This window comes from Heloderma suspectum, chromosome 13, assembly GCF_057233095.1.
Source record: "Heloderma suspectum isolate Gila_16-S chromosome 13, 16-S_ref, whole genome shotgun sequence".
NCBI lineage: Eukaryota > Metazoa > Chordata > Lepidosauria > Squamata > Helodermatidae > Heloderma > Heloderma suspectum.
The window spans coordinates 7,168,404-7,192,213 of NC_139470.1; the positions used below are offsets into that span (position 1 = coordinate 7,168,404).

Sequence of the window (23,810 nt, forward strand, 5' to 3'; positions counted from 1 at the left end):
TTGTTTTCCTCTTTTCTACCATTCCAGAATGGAATTAAGAGGGTGAAGAGAAACTACCTCGAGGTGTGCGGATCGTCCTGAGCACGGCCCACAGCCTGCACGGAAGGCCCAAGCACGACTGTTTACGCTTCCCACAAGTTATTTTCGACCCTGTGGACTGGGCACAGAAAAGCCCCAGAGCATCTATCAAAATCGGATGGGATGTTTCCCGCTTACCCGCCCTGGCCAAAGGCTTGGATCTAGTTATTTTACTGCGTCTAGGTTATTTTTAATTGTTGTTGTTGTTTTAAATTGTTTTAATACTTTGGATGTCTTTCAGTGCCAGCTCCAGGTTTTGGAGGGCCCTTGGGCAAGACACCCTCCATCGGCGCCCCCCTCAGCGAGTCTGCCTTCTCACCCCCATCATCACCCGCTGCTCTTGCTCCTCTTCCTCTTCCTCATCATTGCTCCCACTCGCTAGCTTGACAGGCAGAGAACCAGTGAACAAGCAGGCTGGGGCATCTACTGCTCCTCCTCGTCCTCCTCCTCACTGCCGCCACCACCACCAATGCCTGGGCCAGAGCAAGAGGCAGGTGAACAAGCAGACTGCAATGACGAATAGGAGGAGCAAGTCTAGGGGGTCTTGTCAGTGGGCCCCTGCTGGGGTGCAGGCCCTCAGCAGGTGCCCAACCATGCCTACCCTTGACGCCCGCTCTGATGTTTTTAACCTTGCTGTAAGACACCTTGACCTGGTTCGCACATAGCAACAAACCATGGTTTAATTAACCATGGCTTGTTGAAACACAGGTTGTCGTCACATGGGAACCTGGAATTATGGGTTGATAGTCACAAACAACTCACAAAGAAAACCCATGGTTTATTTTTGAATTGTGGACTATGGGTTGTTTAAACCATGGATTGTCATTACATGCTAACCCAGAATCGTGGGCTGTTTGTGGGGTACATCATCAGGCTACAGAGGCAGCAGGCGAGAGTGGTCAAAAAACCCAGCCTCTTTACCTGCCAGTTCTGCAGTGCCACAAAGGCAGGTGGGATAAAGGGAGGCAGTGGGTGAAGGACGAGGGAAACAAACAACCCAGGGACTGGGGAAACAAACAATGATTTGTTCGAGCATCTGCCAGACAAACCCTGGGTAAGGCAACAAACTATGGTTTAAATAAACCATGGGTTAGGGTTAGACGTGAACCAGGCCACTAAATCTTTTTTAGAGAAAGGTGTCTAATAACTTTAATGAATCAATGAATGAATCCAGAATCACTGTTCTGCCAGCAGAAAGATACCACTAGTGGAATGGACTTCCAGTGCAGCACCCTCCCCTGCCCCCCGCTCCAAATCTTCTCTTGAAGGTTGGGGACCCTCTGGAGATTTGGAGGGGCCCACAGGGCTGCAGGGGTGAGGAGAGGACACAGAAGGCCCACCCTCCCAGCGGTATCCTTCCACTAGGGAATAACACTTCTGGATCCAACCAGAACAAGGGACTTTTGCAGCCCCTTTACCTTTGAAGCAGGGGTGGGCAAAAAACCAATCTGGATCTCCTGGTAGATCTCTGGGTGATTTGCAGTAAACTGACAAGGATTTCTGACTCTCAGTTTTTAAAAATAGCAGCAGTAAGAGGACTCGCCATACCCTGCACCTTAAATTAGACTGCTGAAATGAAGAAAGCTTGGGGTAACCAGGAGTGGATTTTTGTGTGGAAGGACTGCTGAGCTTCATTCAAATCTGGTTCTCAAAACCATTTTGGGCTCAGAATTCTGTAATTCTAAGGGGACATCTTTTGCATCAGGCTCCGGTTGGTGGATCCTGGGGTTCTGGTAAAAAAATAATAATAAAAGAGTAGGCCCCGCATGTCCAAAGTCTGCCCGCCCCTGCTTTAAATTTGTAGAAGGGGGAGAGAGAAAAACAAGAGCTCAATGAGACACATACTGTCATGTAGGAAGAGCAGCTGGGAGTGAATCACTGGAAGGTGACAAGAAAGCTGGAGGATGTGGTTGTCATACCGATTTATTTTACTCTAAAAAAAAACCCCTTTATTAAGAGTAAATAAATGAAAGTGTAACCCTGGCAGAAAACAGGCACTCACACTTACGCTCTCGTATCCTTGCTGTTTCACTTAACTGTTTTGCCAAGAGCTTCTTCTATTACTAAAGGGACTCTCGGAGCTCAAAGGGCCATTTCTTTATAAAAGTGTTAAAAGGTCAAGGACTATTATGCTGTTTTTTAATGTAGCTGTTTTACTCTCTGGAACATTTATTTATGTCTGTATTATCTGTTTCTTGCTTGCGATGATTTTTTAAAAGCTTTTCTTTAACTTACAATTGTGTTAATGCTGTTTTATAAAACTGTGTTTGTGTTAACTGAATGCTTTTAAATTGGCTGGTTATATTTTGCAAGTTGCCTGGAGAATGACAATTTTTGCGCAACTGATAAAGTAAATAAATAAATAAAAACACTGTGAACCTCTTTGACTCCACAGGGCATTGACCACAACAGTTAGGGTGGCCACTTATGAATTGCCAAAAAAGAGGAAAGCCATCACCAAAAAGGGCAAAAGAGGACAGTGATTTGCATAACACTTGCATATGTTAGTTTATATGCATAGAAACAAATTTAGAAATAATTATTATAACCTGTGTGCCTGCCTGTTCAGCCTGCTGCCAGGTGCTAACTATCAATGGGCAACAGTTCTGATGGTTCATCATCTTTAAACTGGAATTGGACAGGAACAGCCTTTCAAACAAGGATGTCTACAAACAGAGGACAGTCCTCTGCAAAAGAGGACACCCGGCCACACTTGGAACAGCATACTGAGAAGTTGTTATAAAGATCTATGTGGGCATATTTATTATTATGTCCGCGGAAATACTGAGACCATGGGCCGGTTCCCACGTCACAGCGAGCCAGAACTGCTGAGAAGCCAAGCATGCTGGCGGACACTGCTTGATTGCTCCTCAGGCCACGAGGAGAGGCTTTACAAACTGTGCAACCTCCGTCCATGGCTTGTGTAGCATTACATCTGAACCAGGACTCCTGGCTTGCTGCTCTCCTAACATTCCATTTATTACATTTCTGTACCACCCAATAGCTAAAGCTCTCTGGAAGGTTTACAAAGATTAAAAGCCTAAAAATACATAATATCAACCAACATAGAAAAATATAATAATTTTTAAACAATCAGCGGAAAATCCCAGGACCCATTAAAAACCTTATCATACGTTGTCAAATGCCTGGGAGTAGAAGACAGTCTTAACCTGTTGCTGAAGGCGCCAGGCGGGCCTCACCGGGGAGAGCGTTCCATAATCAGGGGCCACCACCAAGAAGGCCCTCTCCCTAATGGGCCAGAATCATAAGCCAAGAACAAACCCTAAGCCTTGGGTGTTGAGGTAGGCTGGTCCTGCAATCTAGATGGCACTCTCAAAGTACTGAGTTCAGTCAGTTGGGCCTGTAGTAGAAACAACGTTGGTGGACAGCAGTAAGGCTGTGAAGTCTGAATGCTGGGATCCCACAATTCAAGACACCCCACCCCCACAGCATGTTCATATCCCTCATCCATCCAAGGGACCCTACCCCACACACAAAGAACATGTCAACCAGCCCTTTAGCTTATGGCTCACAAGTGGCAGCAGCATCAGCCTGCGTCATTCTGAATTAAAGCAACACGTGGTCGTTATACCACTAGGAGGATAAGGAAGAAGCAGTGCATGCTTTAGCGTAATGCTCTCCTGAACCTTTTGACTCCTCTCCATATGAACAACTGAGGGAAGTGGATCAGGAGCGAGTGAACCTTGGGGCCCACAATCACCTCAGATAAAGAGTCACAAAGCATTCAGAAAAGGCTTATTTTCAAGCCAACGGTTCTCAGAACACTACGTCATAGTGAGTTCGACTAATATACAGGATGAGATGGTAGGAGTGCAGACTGTACTACTTTTGCATTTTTGAAAGTTACACACGCGCACGCACACAAAGGTAGGTTTGGCATAACTCTTCCCATGATCTGCTAGTTTACTATATGCAGAGAGCTTTCCCCCTGCCCTCTATTATTATATTTATTTGCAGGGAGCTTTTAAACACGGAAGTATATTAGAACAAATTCATGTTTTTGACGCACATCTTAAGTCATGAAAATCCTGGAAAAGACTTAGTCGGCAACACTTGCTGTCAACTCATATTTCATGGTCTTGCCTCTTTCTGCAGCAAGAAAGGCACTGACAACCTTTCAGTCAAAACACAGATGACAAAATCAGCCTTCAACACCCCAAAGATGCTGGCCGGTTGTATACAGGCCTCATCTAGCCGACAGCATAAAACATGGTCCAGCGGGATCCATCACAACTCCTTGGCTACAACCTACAATGATGCCCCTATTTAAAAGAGCTCTGCATACCAGGAAAGCTTCTGTAGCAGAACTTCAGTTGGCAGAGCCCATTGGCCTTTAAGGGGGCATCCAAACAAAGATGTCAGCTTAGAAACTTCATATCCAGGCCAGAAACATTAATCCACAAAAAGGTGGTGCTGTGTTGTATGGGCTTTTCTGTTCGTGTTCATCCATGTGGGTACCGACCCAGCTCTGCTGGGCTGGTTATCAACAGAGCTGAAACCCAGGGTGGTGGATGAAGCACTTATTGGTCTTGGATCTGTGAAAAAAAATTGGAATCCCAGTAGTGATTTAATGAGCTTCCGCTACGCACTGAAAACCTGGTTATTCAGGTAGGCATTTCGGGTGGGTTAGGGTATTTTTAAATAATGTTTTAATGTATAATTTTACTGTTTTAAATTGCACCATTGTACATTGCCTAGAGTGGCCGGGTGACCAGCCAAATTGGTGATTAAGAAATTTAATTAATAAATAAATAAAATAAATAGTGCCTTGGTCAAGCCACTCTTTCTCAGCCTCAGTTCCCCCATCTGTATAATGGGAACAACAGTGACCAACCTCACTGGAACACCGTGAAGGTGGTAAAGCACTTTGCAAATTTCAAAGGACTACATGAATATATGCCTTGCTGGATCATACCAAAGGTCCATCTTGTCCAGCATTCTGTTTCCCCAGAGAGGCCAGCCGGACATCCCTGGGAGAGAACAACAGTGACTAACCTCACTGTAGATGGAGGCTCTATTTAGCTATCATAACTAATTACCGCTCACAGACCTCTATCCTCAATGAATTTTTCATGTGCCATGTGTGCCCTAAAGAAGGCTTCCCCAACCTGGTGCCTTTCAGATGTGCAGACTACAACTCCCATCGTTCCCAACTGGGCATAATGGGGGCTGTAGTCCAGCACAACTGGAGGGCACCAGTTTGGAGAAGGATGCCCCTAAGCAACCATGGCACGTCTCCATGGCAAACCCGAACCCACTGAACTTGCCCTGTCCCGAGCGAGGCATCCTGCAGACGGAAGTCCCACCAGGGAGTTCAGAGGACCCTCCCCGAAAATGATGGTTCCCAGAGTTCCCTTGGGGAGGATGTCCACCTATCTGAAACAAATTTGTACCGGCAGTAGCCTTAAAATAAAATCTGTAAATTTCAACAGGTGCAGCTCCAAGGCACTGCCAAAATAACCTTGCAGTGCTGTTAAAAATATGCCCCTTCCGCGCTGCAGCTAGAAGGCCCCAGGCCCCGTCAGCCTGGGATCGTTCTAATGATCAGCTGCGAGGGCCTTGAGGCGGATGGCACCATTCCTTCCCTCGACGTATTAATTATAAACAGCTGCTCACCTTTGTCCCGATTTCCAGTTGCATCCTGATCAGCACAGGCTGCCGGCACTCCCCCCCCCGCCCCACGACAATAACAACCACCCGAGCGCACTGAGTTCTCCTGTCTACGCAATCGCTCGCGCGCGCACACACACACACATAGACGTACACATCAATCACCAGGGAAACACCACCCAGCAGATAGCTTATCTTTAAAATAGCACACTCGCTCATATAAACAAGAGCACAGGCGGTTGCAACATTTTCTGTGTCGGACCTGCCAGTTCTCCGAGGCTGAATCTCAGGACGGCCGTTTCTCTCGCCCTTCTCAGGACCTGTTCTTGGCTCTCCTTCCTACACGGCCTGAACATACAAGGAGCAGAGTTTCCAAAACCAAATGCTCCCTCCTCTTCATCCCCGTTCTCCATCCAAAAGCAGCTTTTCTCTTCTGTTTAACCCACGGCTACGAGGTTTTGGCGGCAAACGGCTGAAGAACTTTGGAGGGGGGAAGAGAGATTTTGCTTTTTATGTTTCCCTTCTCCCCTCCTTTCGGAGAAGTTCCCACACATGAGATGCTCAAAAACAACATACACACACACACCCCAAATAGGCAAGAACCCCCTTTTAAAAGCCTAACATCTTGGAGCCAAGACAGAGAGGAGAAGCATTGTCCATCTGGCTCTCAGGAACAGGGGTGGGGGACACGGGACTTCCTTGAGCCTTTGTAGATATTTCCTGCCAAACATTCGCTCGCGAGGCCTAGCCAAAGCTGCCCAGAACACCAAATGGGTCTGCCTTCCCCTCAGAGCGTGCTCTGCCTCTTCATAAAGCGCTTGATTCCCAGCCCCACTCTCCCAGAAAGCCCCCCATCACCTCCTCTTGGTGCCCCCGGTGCCTTTTCACAGCTCTGCCATCCCAGTGCGGCGTGCCTTACGCTCTCCGGCTCAAATGGCTTCCTGGCGATTTGCATAGTTGAGCCGTAAACCAGCCACGGCATTCCTGTTATGATTTTGCAATCTACTGGAATAACACGGTCGCTCTCAGTCGAACCGATGAGTCATGAGCTATAAAACCACAGCCCTCGTCACCGGGAGCTCTCAGTGCTGGCTGCAGCCTGTGTGTGATTAATCTCTGAGGATGCCAAGCTTAACCCTACAGCACACTCATGTTTCAATTTCTTTCCCCCCAACCCCGAACGTTAAGCCTTCGGGGGGTGACAAAGTCCTCCCAGCGCACAGGCCATCGTTTAACACCCACCCACAAGGCCGCAACGATTTTTCAAGACGATTAGTCGGCAACACACAGCAAAAAGTAGAAGAAACTCAGGCGCTGGTGCGTGCGTGCATGCGTGTAGCCAACTCTCTTGTGTTTTTAAACTGCTGGAGCTCTATTCTCTGAGCCAAGAGGAAAACACAACATACTTTGTTCCTGGGTCAAAATAACCTTCTGTCAAAACACGCTGCAGATTTCGCCAGCCACAAAATGGGTCAAAACACTGTTGCGAGTTTCTCCCCCAACCCTCCGTTGCCCCACTCCCCAATTTGCCTCTTTGCTGAAGGAAGCAGCTGCTGGGCTGTCTTCCCAGCCTGCTAGATACCTGGCCGACCGCTGGGGCTAGTTCTTCTAGGGGGTGACTTTGTGAGAGAGGAGTCCCGCGGGGCGGGGGGGGGGGTGCGCGTCAGGGCCAGATTAAGACGTGCTGAGGCCCTAAGCCGTGTCAAGAATCTGAGGTCCCATACCATAGAAATAAATAGAAAAAGTGTATTACGTTATAACAGAAAGGGTAATGACAGGGTACCATCCAGCTCTTGTAGTTAAACAGTGTTTAACTGTTTAGCCTTCTCTGAAGATGTGTATAAAAGCACTAATAAAGTAGGTTGATTTGAATTCCTTTTAAACTGGCTCCAGTTTGTGCTTATTGCCTCCGATACTAAATGCTGTGTTGCCACGCTTTCTCTATATAAGGCAACTCTGCTGTAAGTCACACCAGACTTTCCAACATATTTAAGCCAAAGTAATTTCAATTATAATACACTGTAGTTATCACCAACATATTTAGAGGCTCCTCATAATATGAGGCCCTAAGCCATGGCTTACATGCCTTGTCCCTAAATCCGGCATTAGGGGTGTATCGGCAGCACTTCAACACCTATCGCCCTAAAGCAGACTAACGTAGTATGTTCTGTTACCACGGATGGCACTTCCCAACTCTAGGCTGGTGACTGGTAGAGAGGCCAGTCTTGACCCAAGAGACCTCCAGCTGCCAACTCCTACTTTATGTGTTTAATTAGATTGGCTAAATGCACTTCCTATTCTAATAATAATTTTATTTATTTTTATTTTATTTCTTAGTCACCTTTCCCTTAAAGAAGACCTAAGTCACTTACATCAACATTACGGAAATATACAAAATATAAAAACAGCTGAAGACAGTTTCCATTAAAATACCAAAACATAATCAAACAACTAAACCATAACCAAAACCCTGATACACAGAAAGCCCATCATATGCCTGGGAGTATTTATTTATTTTATTTGTGCCCTGCCTTTCTACCAAAAAATGGCACTCAAGGTGGCTGGAGGATTAGTCTTATCTTATCTTTCAATCTTTCTATCTATTTATATATATTTCATTTATTTCATTTCTATACCGCCCAATAGCCAAAGCTCTCTGGGCAGTTCACAAAAATTAAAACCAAACGGCACACAATAAAACAATTTAAAATATATAGAACATTAAAACCACAATATAACAATACAACCACAATAAAACCTAGCAGCAGTGCAGGAATTTAAAACACAGATTTAAAACAGCAAAGCTAAAAGCCTAGAAAGCTAAAATGCTAAAATGCCTGGGAAAATAAAAAGGTCTTCACCTGGCGCCGAAAGGAATACAATGTAGGTGCCCTACATACAATAGTCTTGGCCTGACACTGAAAAGATGGCCATGCTGGTGCCCTAGGGGCTCAGAGTGAGCAACCACAGCCCTCACCACCAGCACACAAACACCCACTAAATACAGTACACCCGCAGCACCCGCAACACACCTTTGCAGCATATTCTCACCCTCTTCGGGGCTCCAGCCAGCAAGCCACACTACTCCAGGGTGGCTATACGGGGTCAATTCCCTCCCTCCCTGTTTTCTTTTGCAACTGACTCAACATTTGGTAGCTTCTAGAGGCCACTGAGCTTGCACGTTCCTCAGTGGGCTGGGCCTTGGGGGGTGGGGGGAGGGTCTTCTGCTTCCCTGAGTTGGGCGTGTTTTTAAATTTTTGTTATAGTTCTCCAAACTTCAGGGTTCCCCCAAGCATGCCAATAGCAATACCTCCATCCTGTTTCTCGGCGGCACTGTTTTGGCTCCCAGTCTTGTTGGCACTAACCACGTGAGTTGGCTATTAGAAGGAGTGGTATCAGACTTACAAACAGCTACACATCTAGTCACCTGTGATGAGCAAGAACTACCCTCCAGCGATAGCCAAGGGAACTTTACAGAGATTGGCCCTTTTTTTGCTTTTAAAATCACACAGTGAAGTGAGGATGGAAGGGCTAGTAACGTCTGTGGACTCATTTACAAAGCTGCTATTGCATTTAAGGTTAAATCCAGTTACCGAAGGCCAAGCCAAACAAGGAGGTCTCACAATACTTCAGAGGAATGAGCCTCTAGGGAACAAGAGCGTTTCCATAGCTGTGTGAATGCCCTAAGAGCATAGGAGTAGCCCTATTAGATCAGACCAAAATGATCCATCTAGTCCAGCACTTTTCTTCCCACAGATGCCTCTGAGAACTCCACAAGCAAATTATGAAGGCAATATCCCTCTTCTACTGTAATCCCCCTAGCAACTCTGAACACAGAGGTACCATGCGGCTGTCATGGCTAATAAAAGTAGATTAGCCTGGCCCAACCTGCCCCCTCCAGATGTGTTGGAGTGGAACTCCCATAATTCCCAGCCAGCATAGCCAACGCTGGGTGGGAATTACAGGACTTGCAGTCGAATGGATCTGGAGGATGTGAGGTTGGGCAAGGCTGGAGCAGAAAGACTTATCTCCCAGAAAAGGGCCTAAATCCCCTTTTAAAGTCATCTACCTCCAGAAACAGAGGCAGTGGGCCTATGTACACCAGTTGCTGGGGAACATGGACAGGAAGGTGCTGCTGCACTCCTGTCCTGCTTGTGGGCTTCCCATGGGCAGCTGGGTGGCCACTGTGTGAACAGAGTGCTGGACTAGATGGACCTTTGGTCTGATCCAGCAGGGCTCTTCTGATGTTCTTAGTGGCTATCACCACCTCTTGAGGCAGCAAATCCCACAGCTTAATTGTGCAGCGCATGAAGAAAGAATGCCTGGCAGGGCAGCCGCGTCACACGGATGTCACACACAGATGGGATAATCAAGAGGGTGCCCCTTACCGATCTTGATGATCACAGCAAGACACAGAAGAAGACACGTAGGCTTTTGCCATATGCATAACCCAAATCACTGAGGGCTTTATTTTCAAACCAGCATGGCATACAAGAGACAAAGGGAACCTCTGCTAGATACAGAGGTTGGGATCGCAGGAACATAAGCAAGCTGCGAAGTTAAGTACTTCTATGGCAGGGGTGCCGAGCCTCCTTTAAAGGTAAAGGTGTCCCCAACCAGTCGTGTCCGACTCTAGGGTTTGGTGCTCATCTCCATTTCTAAGCCGAAGAGCCACCGCTGTCCGAAGACGCTTCCGTGGTCACGTGGCCGGCATGGCTGAACACTGAGGCGCACGGAACGCTGTTACCTTTCCCGCCGAGGCGGTACCTATTTACCTACTTGCAATTTCTTGCTTTCGAACTGCTAGGTTGGCAGGAGCTGGGACTGAAGACGGGAGCTCACTCCGTCACGCGGCACTCGGGTCTCAAACTGCTGACCTTCCGGTCTGCAGTTCAACGTCTTAACCGCTAAGCCACCGCGGCCTCCTTTAGCTACATTCAATTTAGAAGAAGCTCCTGGGGGCCATATTCCAATATGGGGGTGGTGGTGAAAGGCAGAAAGGTCTGGATCAAAGGCAAAAAATAGATGGGACCAAAAATACCAGCACATTTTAGCTTAAAGTTCTTACTGCCAGTAACTGAGCCTTAGGAGAGGCATTTCAGCCTTTTAGGATGGGGAAAAAACTGCGCAAAAGCCAGGAAACCACCACACCATCAGTGGTCGAAGGAAGGGGGCACAGCCGTCTGGGGAACCCCGGAGGGCTGGATTGGGACCCCATGTGGTCCAGATTTGGTGCCTTGGCCTGAGGTTATGCACCCCTGTTCTATGGGGATTGCTCAGAACAGCACAGCTTACTGCTGCACCATTGACATATTCTTTAAGAGCAGGCGTACGTAATGCCAGACTCCTGGGTACCGATACTTGTCCTGGCCAACCTATGGGCCTCATGCTGCCTCTACCAATCGCAGTGGTTATTGCTGTGCCGCTTCCTCTGAAGCAGCCCAGGAAAGTTAATCAGGGTAGCTTCCAGCCTCAACTGTGACGTTCCTGGGTCAGACCCAGACAGGTCCACTTAAGCATCTTATTTATAGCAGGGGAGACGAGATTGTAGCCCTGTGTTTGGCTAGGTGTCCTTTTCCATTTTGTAAAGCAGTCTAATATTATTAAGGAAACCACAGTGTTGACCTTGGGGCCACAGTAACGAAAGGACAGCAAGGGGGGAGGGGAGGGAAAGACACCCAACCATCCCTACTTTCAAGCCTCCCACACGCAAATCAACCACAAATGAAGCACTAAAAGGCTCTTTAAATATATCTTTCACTCCTTAACAGGTAGAAGTAGAAACTATAAACGGAGTGAGCCATTTCATCACCACTTGACTATGTTCCAAGTCTCCTCAGGCAGTGAAATTTTACGATATCCCCCCCCCCCCCCACACACACACACACCAGTCTTAATAGCACGCTTTCTGCAAACATCACTGTGGTACTTCTCCCCTCCATCTCTTCTTTTCCCCTCTACGTTCTCCAAAATGATGCTGAGACATAAAAGTTCAGGTCTCTTTGCTCCCTTACATGGTACTGCTGTCCAACCAAATCTGTGTTGGGCAGCTATTCTTGAAAGCAAGCGAAAAACTCTCTTGGCCAGAGCCAGCCAAAAAAACAGAACCGTATCTGAGGCAGAACATCCGCATGGCCCTCCCTCCCTGCAGACCCTCACAGCCCAACCAAGAGGGGGGCAGAATTTTCTGGGACGTTTTCCTGCATAAGCCCCAATGAAACAAACAGGGGTTATCCGTGCCGAAAGGAGTAACAACAGCCTGATGGGAAGGGGGGCAGTTCAGTGGCATACCAACTGCTTTGCATATACCAGGTTCAATCTCCCTGGCATCTCCAGTTAAAGGAGCGTTGCAGAATCTCTTTCAGCCCATGGGATGAATTTAATTTCAGAGAAGCTCTTTGGGGTTGTATTCTGGGGGTGGGCGGTGCCTAAGGTAAGGGGGCAGGGCCAAAGACCAAAGAGGGTAGGACTAAAATACAACTCCTCCCCCCCGCATATTTTAGCGTAATGCTTTTACTGCCAGTAAGTGAGCCTTAGGAGAGACATTTCAACATTTTAGAACGGAAGGGAAAAACGCACCACAGCACAGAAACCACCAAACTATCAGGGGATGGTGGGGGAAGCGGGAGCCCCTTGGTGACGTGCGGAAGGGGTGTGGCCTCCTGGTGACCCCAGGAGGGCTGGTTTTGGCCCCCAGGCCTGAGGTTCAACAGCCCTGAATTAAAGGAACACAGGGAGAAGGGCTGGGAAAGATCTGTTTGGCTGAGACCTTGGAATGCTGCTTCCAGGGAGAGAACTGAGCCAAATGGACCACTGGGTCTGGCTTGGTAGAAGGCAGAAGTCTGGGAGGGGCCTTCTGATACAACTCCTCTGTCTCGAGTCTTCTGGAATAGCCTTCCCCAGCCTGGTGCACCCTAATCATTGGCTGCTGCCGTATACCAAGTCAGTCCATCGCTCCATCTAGCCCGATATTGTTGACACTCCACAGGGTTTCAGGGAAGATCTCCCAGCCCGACCTGGAGATGTTGGGGATTGAAGCTGAGATCTCCTGCATGCAGAGTGTGTGGTATACAACTGGGTTACAGCCCCTCCCACTTTGTGGGACCACAATGTGTCATCCCCAGCAAGCATGGCAAAGGGTTGCGATGGCTGGGGATGACAGGAGTTGTTGTCCAACACATCTGGAGGGCACCAGGTTGGAGAAGAATGTGTCTCTTAGTGGATGGAGTTAAGAGCACCTCAGTGTTTGGATCACAGGATGGCGACAAACAGGGAGAATTTAGGAGTCCATGTTTCAAGATGAGGCTGGACAGCCATCTGTCAGGGATGCTCTGACTTGGATTCCTGCATTGAGCAGGGGGTTGGACTCGATGGCCTTGTAGGCCCCTTCCAACCCTACTATTCTATGATTCTATGTAGTTCAGTACTGCTGACACTGACTGGCAGTGGCCCTCCAGGATGTCAAGCAAGGGGCTTTCTCAGCCTTATCTGGGGGGAAACTGGGATCTATGACATGCAAAGCATTGCTTCTACCACTGAGCGACGCCCCTTCCCCACGCCCAGCACGGCCCACTCTGAATTTCAAAAGCTCTCCAAGGTCTCAAGGAAGTGTCTTTCTTAGCCATGCTAACAGACTGCTGGGGATTGACCTAGGACCTTCTGCCTGCAAAGCAGCTGCTCCAACATTTTTCCGCAGGTCTTCCCTGCCTGCCTCCTACCAACTAAAAACCTCACTTGGCTTGTGGCGTTGGAGACTTTACTGGGTATTGCTCACCACACGGCAGAAAAGAGAAGAACAGATGGTGTCAGAGTGTTGAAGCCTGCATCCAATGCCATTTTTCTCCAAAAGGCAATCATGGAATTGTAGGCAACATATGGCCCCAACCATAGCAGAAAGCAACGATCAGCCACATGCATACTGTCTCTGGCATTTGCAGTCTCTGTCTACAGCCACCACTTGCTCCTACTTGGTCAGCACATGACAAAGCAACGAAAGCTTCAATACACCCTCTGTACGACTGTCCCTGCGTTTCTTACCTGGTTCTTCCCACGCCTCCGGTAATTCCTTCTCACCAGGTTCTTATAGTTCTCATTCTTCTTGGTTAGGTAATAGTAGAGGACGCAATCAGCCACTGTCTAAAGCAATACAGCACGGATGAAGATGAGAGTTATTCTGGATAACTGGGAGACTAACTGAGTCTATGTTGAGCAACACAATTCATAACAGCAACAGGGGATCTGAAACAAAATTAACTCCAACACAACAACTAGAGACCCTTAATGAACATTCCCAGCTCCTAACAGAAGTGCTCCTGTTCAGTGTTCAGAACCTTGTACTGCTGTTTGGGTCTTGGGGGGGGGGGGGGAGTTTCAGAAAAGGAGGAGTAAAACAGCGTGCTTTTTCCTCTCCCCACACCCCCTCCAGAAACCTTCCTGTATAGAATGGACACCACTGTCTAATATAACACCAAATTGCTCAGGTTCAGGTTGGCTGCCAACCCCAAACCTGAGTGCTTTATTGCTACATAGTAGGAGAGAGGTTTCCAGACAGTGGGAAAGGAAAAAGGGCACTGAAACCTCTAGCCACTACACCACTCTGGATCTCTACACCACATTCCATAGGTCCTGGAAGCTCACTGAGCCCGAGTCCTTGTCAGAACGTTTGTGGAATGTTAAAAAATATCTTTTTCTTGTACTTTACAAACAAAAATACTTCTGCATTCCAGGGGAGTCCCCCAAGCATGCAGAAACCACTACCCCATTTAGTGGCACTCTTAAGCGATGAACTCATGAGATCGCTCAAGTTGGATACTATCAGGAATCGTCATCATCATCTTGGCATTTATACAATATCTCAATAATCCCTTACAGCAATCCTGCAAAGCACGAGTGGGGAACCACTTTCAGCCTGAGAGCCGAATTCAATTTCAGAGAAGGCCCCAGGGGCTGCATTCCAGTGGTGGGTGGGACAGAAAGCAAAGGGTGTGGCCAAAAATACCAACGTATTGTAGCTTAAAGCCCTTACTGCCAGGAACTAAGCCTTAGGAGAGGCATTTCAAGCTCTGAGAACGGAGAAAAAACTGCACAAACGAAACCACAGAATGACTGAAGGTTGGAGGAAGGGGAGTGGGGCCAAGTGAAGGGCGTGGGGCACGGGGGAAAAGGGCATGTACATCTGCAGACCCCCGAAGGGCCAGACTGGGACCTCAGGAGAGCTGGATTTGGCCCCTGGGCCTGAGGCTGCCCACTCCTGCTGTAAGGTATGTCTGTATTATTATATCCATATTGCAAATGGAAAGCGGAGAATGAGAGAAAAGCAGCTTTCCAAGGGCTATCTCATGAATCCATAAGCAGAGGTGAGATCTGAACTGGGGATTTTCTGACAGCCACTTAGCCAGTATGCTGCACCAACACCTATATACTAACTGTGCTTTCATACCGCTCTCTCTTTTAAAAATCCTTTATTGTTACTTCCAACTATACACAGATAAAGAAGATATAATATCCCCATACGAGGAAGTATGGCCTGGGATCAGTTTATTAATTACTGGTGCAGCTAATGTCAAACCAGCTGCTATGAAAAGTTGTGATTCCTTGAGTTGATTATAAAAGTTAATGTCCCCGTTTCGGCTATGGGCCAAACCTTCTCCAGGCGTTCCTTTGGTGAGGGTTTTGTTTTTAATTACTAGTGTTGAGCTAGTACAAGCTTAGCTGCAATTACAAAACCTCTTTCTTTTGCTTCAAAGATTCCTTTGACCATCTGCGAGGCAGTTGAGGGATACGGATACCCCAATAATCCCATCCTGTGGGCTGTACAGTCTCAACGACACCTGCTGCTCTCCACAACCAATACAGAATCTGAGTCCTCCCACCCCAGTAGCTACTCCCCGCTGAAGCTCCCTCTCTGTGCTGTCTGTCTCTCAGCTGATCTGTGCAGGGGCAAACGGTATCGTTAGCTGGGTTACTTTACCGGAAATCTTCCTCCCCTATGGGGCTTCTAGTGGAGCCAAAGACCGACAATTAAAGGGGTGGAAACAACTCCACACCAAGAAATTACAAAAGTTTTAGGGAACTGAGGTATGCCCTTAAGTGGGTTGCATCCTAGATTCTGGCACTGAAAACCTATTTCCAGCATTGTGGAAGCGTGCACAGGGCAAGACGGAAGAAGGACCCCAGATGACTGCAGAAACTAAAAACAAAAAGCCCCACACCATTGGGAGAAGTCTATCATCTTTTACCTGCAGTGGAATGCTATATATAACCTGCCATACAACTGTCAGGAGCCATTATTTCCACCCATTGAACTTGCTAGGTGGAACACCCTTCACGTTCAGGCTGATGCATTGAGTTTTCCACTTTCGGGGCCTGTCAGCTGCATTCCAATTCCGGCACACATGAGGAGAGAGCAGGAAATCATTGTGAGACCTGACAAGTTATGTTTAGGGGTGGCAGGGGCAGAAGAGGAACTGGAAGGTTTCCATATTTGGCCAGCTAAAAGGTTAGCTCAGAACCCTGGCCTGTCCAGAGGCTTCTTAGATGTTGGGCACATGATACTACCAGAGACTTCTGGCCAGGCCAAGTCAGGGGGCTGCCCCATTGTCTTGTATGGGATATAACTACACTGTAATGTTTCGTGGTCTCGCCTTGGCGTGGCACCCCTGCTCTCTGCTGTAGTTGACAAGACCACCAGCCACAGGAAGTCTTGATCCAGGGAACCTTCCAGAAACTGAAAGCCTTGTTCTCAGAGTCACCTTGCTTCTCCCTTGAAGGCCAGCCCTCTGCCTTTCTTTGCCTCTTTCTTGTGGCTGGCCACTGCCCTTCCCTACTTGATTCAAACACAGCCATTCTAAGTTTTGGTGAGCTCTGACTCCAAGCTATGCCATCCCTTTGGAGCCCACGTTACACAAACCAGCCCACGTTACACAAAGAAGCAATCTAGCCTGAGAGAATTTGGGTAGAAGTTTTCTTTGCTTAAAAGGCAAACACTGGAAATGAAAAAAATGAAATAAAAACTAGGAACTTACTTTCCTCTCCAGAAAGGAAGCGATGAGACCAAAATTCTTTGGATGCTGCATGAACCTAGAAAATGGAAGCAGAATTGAGGGAGGGGGGCATTAAGAGACAACTCTGAAGGATGTTTAACTTGTCACTCATGGCTGGTTCTGTTTAAAGAAAAGAAATACATAAGCTTTATTCCCTGCTAGTTTGTGTCCATCCTAGGGTCCAGCCAAGCGGGTATTTATTTCTTATTTATTACGTTTTTATTCCATCCTTTCCCTAACCTTGGTATGCAGTGTGAGGAATTTGTGCCTGTTTTGTCTCATGGCTCCCAACAATCTGGTGCTGGCACTGTACCTTCTCTGCTGTGGCACCCCAGTTGTGGAATGCCCACACCTTGGAGGTCCGATTGGCACAGACATTGGTCTCGTTTTGGCGCCAAGTAAAAACATGGCTTTTTACCAGAGCCTTTGAGGGCTAAATGCATTCCCTAGCACACTGTTTTAACTGTTTTAGATTTTAACTGGTATTAGCTTGTTTAATAGTTTAATATATTTTTAGGTGTTTAAATAATTTATTGTTTTATACCGTTTAAATTGATTTTATCTGTATGCTGCCCTGAGATCTTAATGATATAGGGCAGGATAGAAATGTTTTAATAAAAATAAAATAAAATAAAAATACCTCCTGCAACACCAGTACTCCATTCTGACTATGAGCCCAGTAGACTAAACTCTTGGCTTCAAGGATGCCACCTGGGCTGCAAAACCAGTCAAGCTGATGCCAGCGCGCCACAGCCCTATGAAGGTCAGGTCTCAAGTGAGCTCCACAGCCCACACCCCTCTGCTAAAGGTCCTGTGCCCTTTTCTCCCAACTGCAATCTCAGAGCAAGGCCCGTGGCCTGCCCTGACCTTGCGCCCACTTTATGTGCCACGGATCATAGCAACTTAAGACGAGCCACGCTGAATCAGACCAAAGGCTTATTTAGTCCAGCATTCTGTTCACACAGTGGCCAAATAGCCAGATCTCCCTTCTTGGAACTTGATCGTCTTCTCGGCACCGCTTACTTCTGGCCCCCACAGGGTTCTGATCTGCCTTCCCTGGAACTTGGCCCTGCTCTTATTAGTCCCTGTTCCTGCCAACTCCCCTTGGTCTCAGCACTCAACAGCTTGAGGCAGACTGATGCTGAGGCCTGACCCCAGTGACTCCAGGCACTGAGAAATCAAGCCTGCTCTAATTTTCCTAGATCCACCTGGTTTCTGTTTCTTGGGCACACTGGTGTGTGAGAGAATTTCCAAAGTTCTGTAGAAAGAAGGAAGAATGAAAGATTTCAGTGACTTAGAAGTTACTTTTTCCACATTGGATTAGAAAAAGGAGCAGCGTTAACGATAGTTGGGCTGAAATTATAATATTTTAGAGTAACTTAAGTGTACATAAGTGTCTTGGGCAGTTAATTGCATAATCAACGTAAAATCTAATTATTGCTCTTATCTCGACACTTTTGCTTTCTTGTTGGTCTCTTGTGCAAGGCTGGAGCCATTTTGGCTAGATAACAAATGAGTTCGCTATTAGTGTATAGCAGGGGTGTGGAACCTCTTTCAGCCCAAGAGCCAAATTCCATTTCAGCAAACCTTTCAGGGGCTGCGTTCCACCAGTGGGCAGGTGTTAACACGGCTGGTGTTAAAAATACCAGGATATTTTAGCTTAAAACCTGCAAGTAGGCCTTAGGAGAGGCATTTCAACTTCTTAGAATGGGGAGAAAAACTGCACAAAAAATGGGCAATCATGAAATGATTGGTAGTTAGGAGAAAGGGGGTGGAGTTGGGGGAAGGGGTGGAGCAAAAGGAGGGGTGGGGCCAGGAAAGGGGGTGGGCCAGAAGAAAGGGAATGGCTATGTGGGGAACCCAGGAGGGCCGGACTGGGACCCCAGGCAGGCTGGATTTGGTGCGCAAGCCTGAGGTTTTGCACCCCTGGCATATATAGGACTGATGCCATGCAAGGACCTTCTGCTCATCTTGGACTGATGTTTTTTTCATTGCAGCCTATAAGTGGATATGCGAACTTCAGGGCTGCCCGCTCAGCTTAACTCACTTTTCTCGGAATGTCTCTTTCTCCTGTTCACTCCACATGTTCATCACCTGCCGGTCCTTGTAGACCTTCATGGGATCGTCCATGAGGCCGTTCATGTTGATGAACTTGATGCGTTGCTGCTCGGTGTCGTACAGCATGGGTGGGATGACAGCAAGTTGGCGCATCTGTTTCTCCAGATTCTGGCATGGGAAGCAGAAGAGAAGAGGCCTCGTTAGAACACCCAAAGGGAAAATGCTCACAGAATGAGAGAGGCTACAGACCAGGTGAGGGCAGACTTCAGGCTTGGGTTTTACTAGAACCCCGAGACCGACTGACTGGACACAAATGGAAAAGAAAGGGAATGAAGAACACGGTGTCTCTGAGCAGCAACCAAGCACTTCTGGTGCACACATTTGTTTTGTGCACCAGAACTGAGCTGAGCTCGCAGTCCTTCCACACCAAAATCCATTCCTGGTTACCCCTAGCTTTCCTCCATTTCAGCAGTCTAATTTGGGAATGGGTGGTAGGGTAATTTCATTGTTACTGTTGTTAAGCAATTGGGAGTCAGATATCCTTGACAATCTACGACAAATCATCTGGAAATCTACCAGTAATTCCTGAACTACCTTCAACCCACCAACCCTACTATAGACATTGCAAAGGGAAGAAGCTGATGGTGATGCTTGAAAGCTATGCATTAAATCTATGCCGACGAAAACTACTGCTGCCAGAAGGGAAGGCCCTCTAAATCGTCCCCTTTGAGAAGAAAAAGGCTTCAGTATTAACTGAAATACCCTGCTGGGCTCGTCACTCTAGAGCAGTCATCCTCAACCTTTCCAGACCCAGAGTTGATGAAGCACCTCTCCCAGCATGAACCGACTTCTACACTACGTTCAGCATCTAAGGCCCTCCTCCAGGTGCCTCCTCCGAGGGAGGCTCAGAGGGTGGCAACAAGGGAGAGGGCCTTTTCAGTGCTGGCCCCCAGTTATGGAATGAGCTCCCCAATGAGATCCACCTGGAGCCAATATTATGACCTTTTTGGCGCCAGGTTAAAATTGCCCTCTCCTCTCAGGCATTTGGCAGCATATAATGAGTTTTTCATCAGGTCCTGGATTGTCTTTGGCTGATAGTTTAAAAATTGTTTTAGATATATCTTGTCTATGTGTGTGCTATCTGTTTATATGTTTTTATGTAAATGGTTTTTGTACTTTGTATAATGTATTTTAATTTTTGTGAACCACCCAGACAGCTTCAGCTATGGGGTGGTATAGAAATATAATACATGAAATGACCACATTGTTCCTCCCTTTTGGTCTCACAACAGCCCTGTGAGGCAGGTTAGGCTGAGTAAAAGTGGCTGGTCGAAGTCCAGCCAGTGAGCAAGAATCGGGATTTGAACCTGCGTTTCCCCAGTCATAGTGCAATATGGGAACCAGAACATCACACTGACTCTCTAATAAGGGAAAGTGTCCTAGGGCAGGTGTGGGCAGAAAGTGGATCTCCAGATACTTTTGACTTCAACACTCAGCATTCCTGACCATTGGCCATGCTGGAAGGGGCTACTGGGAGATGAAGTCAGAAACATCTGGAGAACTATGGTGCTTCCAGATGGAGGGCTCCGGCTGCTACCAATGATAAGGCATTGTGCAGTTGTTCTGTCTTTTTTCTCTTGTACGGATTTTCTGCAATAGGAAAAAAGCGGAAGAACCGGTAGGAAAACATGGGACAGTGACAAACGGAAGACAACCATGTCTGGACCCCCGGTAAAATTCCATAACTGAGAAAGGACAATCCCATTAGTATATATGTGAAGTTGGGAATTTTTGCCCCAACGTGTATCACTTTACACTTGCTTACACTGAACCACATTTGCCATTTTGATGTCCATTCTCCCAGTGTGGAGAGATCCTTTTGGAGCTCTTCACAATCCCTTTTTGTTTTAACCACCTTAAATAATTTGGTGTCATCAGCAAACTTGGCCACTTCACTCACTGTTCACTCCTAATTACAGACCATTTATGAATAAGTTGAAAAACACTGGCCCCAATACAGATCCCTGTGGGACCCCACTATTTACATCCCTCCATTGGGAAAATTTGCCATTTATTTCTACTCTCTGCTTTCTATTCCTTAACCAATTACTAGATACATAAGGGGACCTCTCCTCTTATCCAATGACCACTAAATTTGCTCAGGAGTCTTTGATGAGAGATTTTGATAAAAGCCAAGAAAAAAGTTTTTCTTTAAGCCAATGTCCCCCCCACCGACCCCTAGCCACCACATTTTCCCCAAATTGGCAGGGGGAGGTTTCTTGAAAAATTTGAAAAGTTGAAAAATTTCAGAAATATTTTCTTTTAGAATGATGAATAAAAACATTTTAGACAAGGCACTCATAAATTGCTTCCAGCCTTTAGCTCACCAAACGATTTCTAAAAAGTACATCACGGGAAGACTTTTATACGAAGACTAGAAGTGTAAGATTTTTGCACACTTTGAAGCCATGGGGGATTTTATTTCTTTAATCCTCTCTGTAAGATTCTCAGCCCAGTTATTTCTTCCATTCCTTATGAAAATTATTGATTGAATGCCTCTTTTACTGCAAGATATTTAGGGATGCTACAAGTCATGCTCAGTTTCCTAAAATGTTGGGAAGTGGGATTCAGAGGGAAGAGGATTTCCCACCCCCCATGTTTTCTCATGTTTTTTCCATCATGGTTTCAACATTTCCAGAAATTTTACATATCTAAGTTAGCCACTGTGGGAAACATGATGGTGCACTAGATGGACCTTGGATCTGATTGAGCACAGCTCTTATGTTCTTGTTAGTCATAATAGGTAGAAATAGAACCACCATGTACAGAGACAGTCTACCACAGAAGCTAAGGACAAAGAACAGAGAGCGATTCACCTCACGACCTGGCTTGTGGACTTCCCAGAGGTATCTGGTTGGCCAGCATAGGAAACAGGGTGCTGAACTAGACAGACCAGGGGTGGGGAACCTCTTTCTAGCCAAGGGCCAAATTCCATTCTGGAGAAGCCTTCTGGGGCCACATCCAGTGGTGGACAGGGATCAAAGGCAAAGGGGGCGTGGCCCAAGGCAAAAGGGATGGGGCCAAAAATACCAGCATGTCGTAGCTGAAAGTTCTTACTGCCAGTCACCCAGCCTTAGGAGAGGCATTTCAAGCTTTTAGAATGGAGAAGAAACTGCACAAAAGCCAGGAAACCACCCAAATACCCGTTGTTGGTCAAAAGGGGGTGGGGCTGGGGGAACGGGTGAGTGGCCATTTGGGGACCCCTGGAAGGCTGGATTTGGCTCCTGGGCCTGAGGTTACCCATCCCTGAGCTAACCTTATTCGCTAAGAAAAAAAGCCATCAAGGCAGCATACAACAGTTTAAAACAGTTTAAAACAACTTAAAACAAAGACAGCCAAGCAGGGTTCACTGGTTGCCTGAATCTCAGAAGAAGGGGCAACTAGGAAATTCAGGAGCCCCCTATTTAATGATTCAGAAGCCCCTTATTTGTTGATAATTACGCTGTTGATCCCCACCAGTTACTATAGAAAGCCTCACCTGGCAGGCACCACAAAGCTAACAGAACTGTGTTTGCTAACAAGACCCAGAAGGCAAGCAAAAAGACATACATACATACATACATACATACATATATATATATATGAGAGACAGAGAGAGAGAGAGAGAGAGAGAGGCCTCCCTACGACCCCATTTAGGGTCTTGTCAAATCCATCAAGGCATCACATTCCCCAACACAGTATTTGCTAAACACAGCTAGGGCTGAAGCTAATGCAATTTGGTGGCAGCAGCAGCAGCAACTTCCATCGCCAAGGTCTGCTGTGACTGCGTTGGTCTCCCCAGAGGAAAAAGAAAAGAGAAGGAGAGAACACAAGGGAAAGAGACAACGGCGACCCAGCCTCACCTCTTGTTCCGAGAGCCCATCAATAATTTCCGACACCTCGTGTTCGCTGCGTGCCGCAGACATGGAGAGGCCGCTGCCCCTCTGTCCTACCCTGCTGGGAAACGGCAGAGAAAGCACTGAAAAATTTATGCTCCATTTTGCACTTGGCACTGCATCTTCCAACAATTACTGTGGCTGCTTGCATGCGATGGAGCGCCACGCAGAAGGAGGAGAACTCAACGCTGGGGAAGGTGGGATGGCAGCGGGAGACCGCGTGTGTGTGTTGGGGAGTGAGGGGAAATATGGCACTTTCCTAATGCTCCAGCCCAAGAACCAGACAGCTGCCATGCAAATAGGCCCATAGCACAGGGCTGGTTTCTGTGACCATTTTAACATAGAGGGGATGTGACCATCACTGCCACAAGTTGATATTTTTGAGGTGACAACTGGTTTTGTGAATGCTACATGTGTCAAGAGCCAAGCTGTTCCAAGTGATGCCACAAGAGGGAAGCCGAGTGGGCGAAGGAGGCAGCATGTGCGTGGAAGCCAGTCTGGATTATGTTGGCTGGCCTGGGTGGATTTGGGAATGGAGACTGCTGTATGGATGTTCTAAACCAGTCAGGGCCACATTCCTAATTGTGAGGGGGCTTGGTGGCCCTCTTTGGCCAAGGTGCTAGAGGGCTATGCCACCCTCGGCTGTGGCATCACTGCCACGCTTAGGAGTACAGGGAAGCATAAAGTCAGGGTGGAAGTACCCCATCTTCCTCTTCCAAAAAGCTTCAACAAAGGCAGAAGTGCCTCCTTGCTCTCCTTACTTCTCCTCCAAGCCTGCCAGACTCTCATGCAGGCTCAGACTAGGCAATGATGCGGAGGGATGGCAGAAGGAAGCCAAAGCACTACCACCCTTGTGCAAGCTGGTCTGAAGCAGCACCTGAGATACTCCCACCCTCCTGTGGTCCTCCTCCCTTGTATTCTGAATCTGGTGGGGCGCCTGTCACGAGTTGCAGGGCTGGACGAACTAACACTGTAGTTCTAAGGCTACTCAAAACATGGGTCCCACTGCCTATCGCTCAACTCAATGGCCTTTTGGGTTTCTCCCAATCTTACGAGTATAAGGTCA

The 23,810-nt window shown here is 47.3% G+C and overlaps 1 protein-coding gene across 25 annotated transcripts in view; it reads right to left on the minus strand.

Moving 5' to 3' along the window:
- NCOR2 (nuclear receptor corepressor 2) overlaps positions 1 to 23,810 on the minus strand; it is a 414,582-nt gene that overhangs the window by 120,704 nt on the left and 270,068 nt on the right. For 18 of the 25 annotated variants that reach the window (XM_084819282.1, XM_084819284.1, XM_084819292.1 and 15 more), the window contains 4 exons: positions 22,712 to 22,805; positions 18,799 to 18,977; positions 16,734 to 16,788; positions 13,747 to 13,845 (listed from right to left, as the gene is read on the minus strand). In XM_084819282.1, the coding sequence (XP_084675408.1) occupies positions 13,747 to 13,845; positions 16,734 to 16,788; positions 18,799 to 18,977; positions 22,712 to 22,805 (427 nt within the window). Of the gene's footprint in view, positions 1 to 5,715; positions 5,966 to 13,746; positions 13,846 to 16,733; positions 16,789 to 18,798; positions 18,978 to 22,711; positions 22,806 to 23,810 lie in introns of those variants that run through there. The other 7 variants (XM_084819296.1, XM_084819290.1, XM_084819297.1 and 4 more) reach the window with 2 other exon arrangements.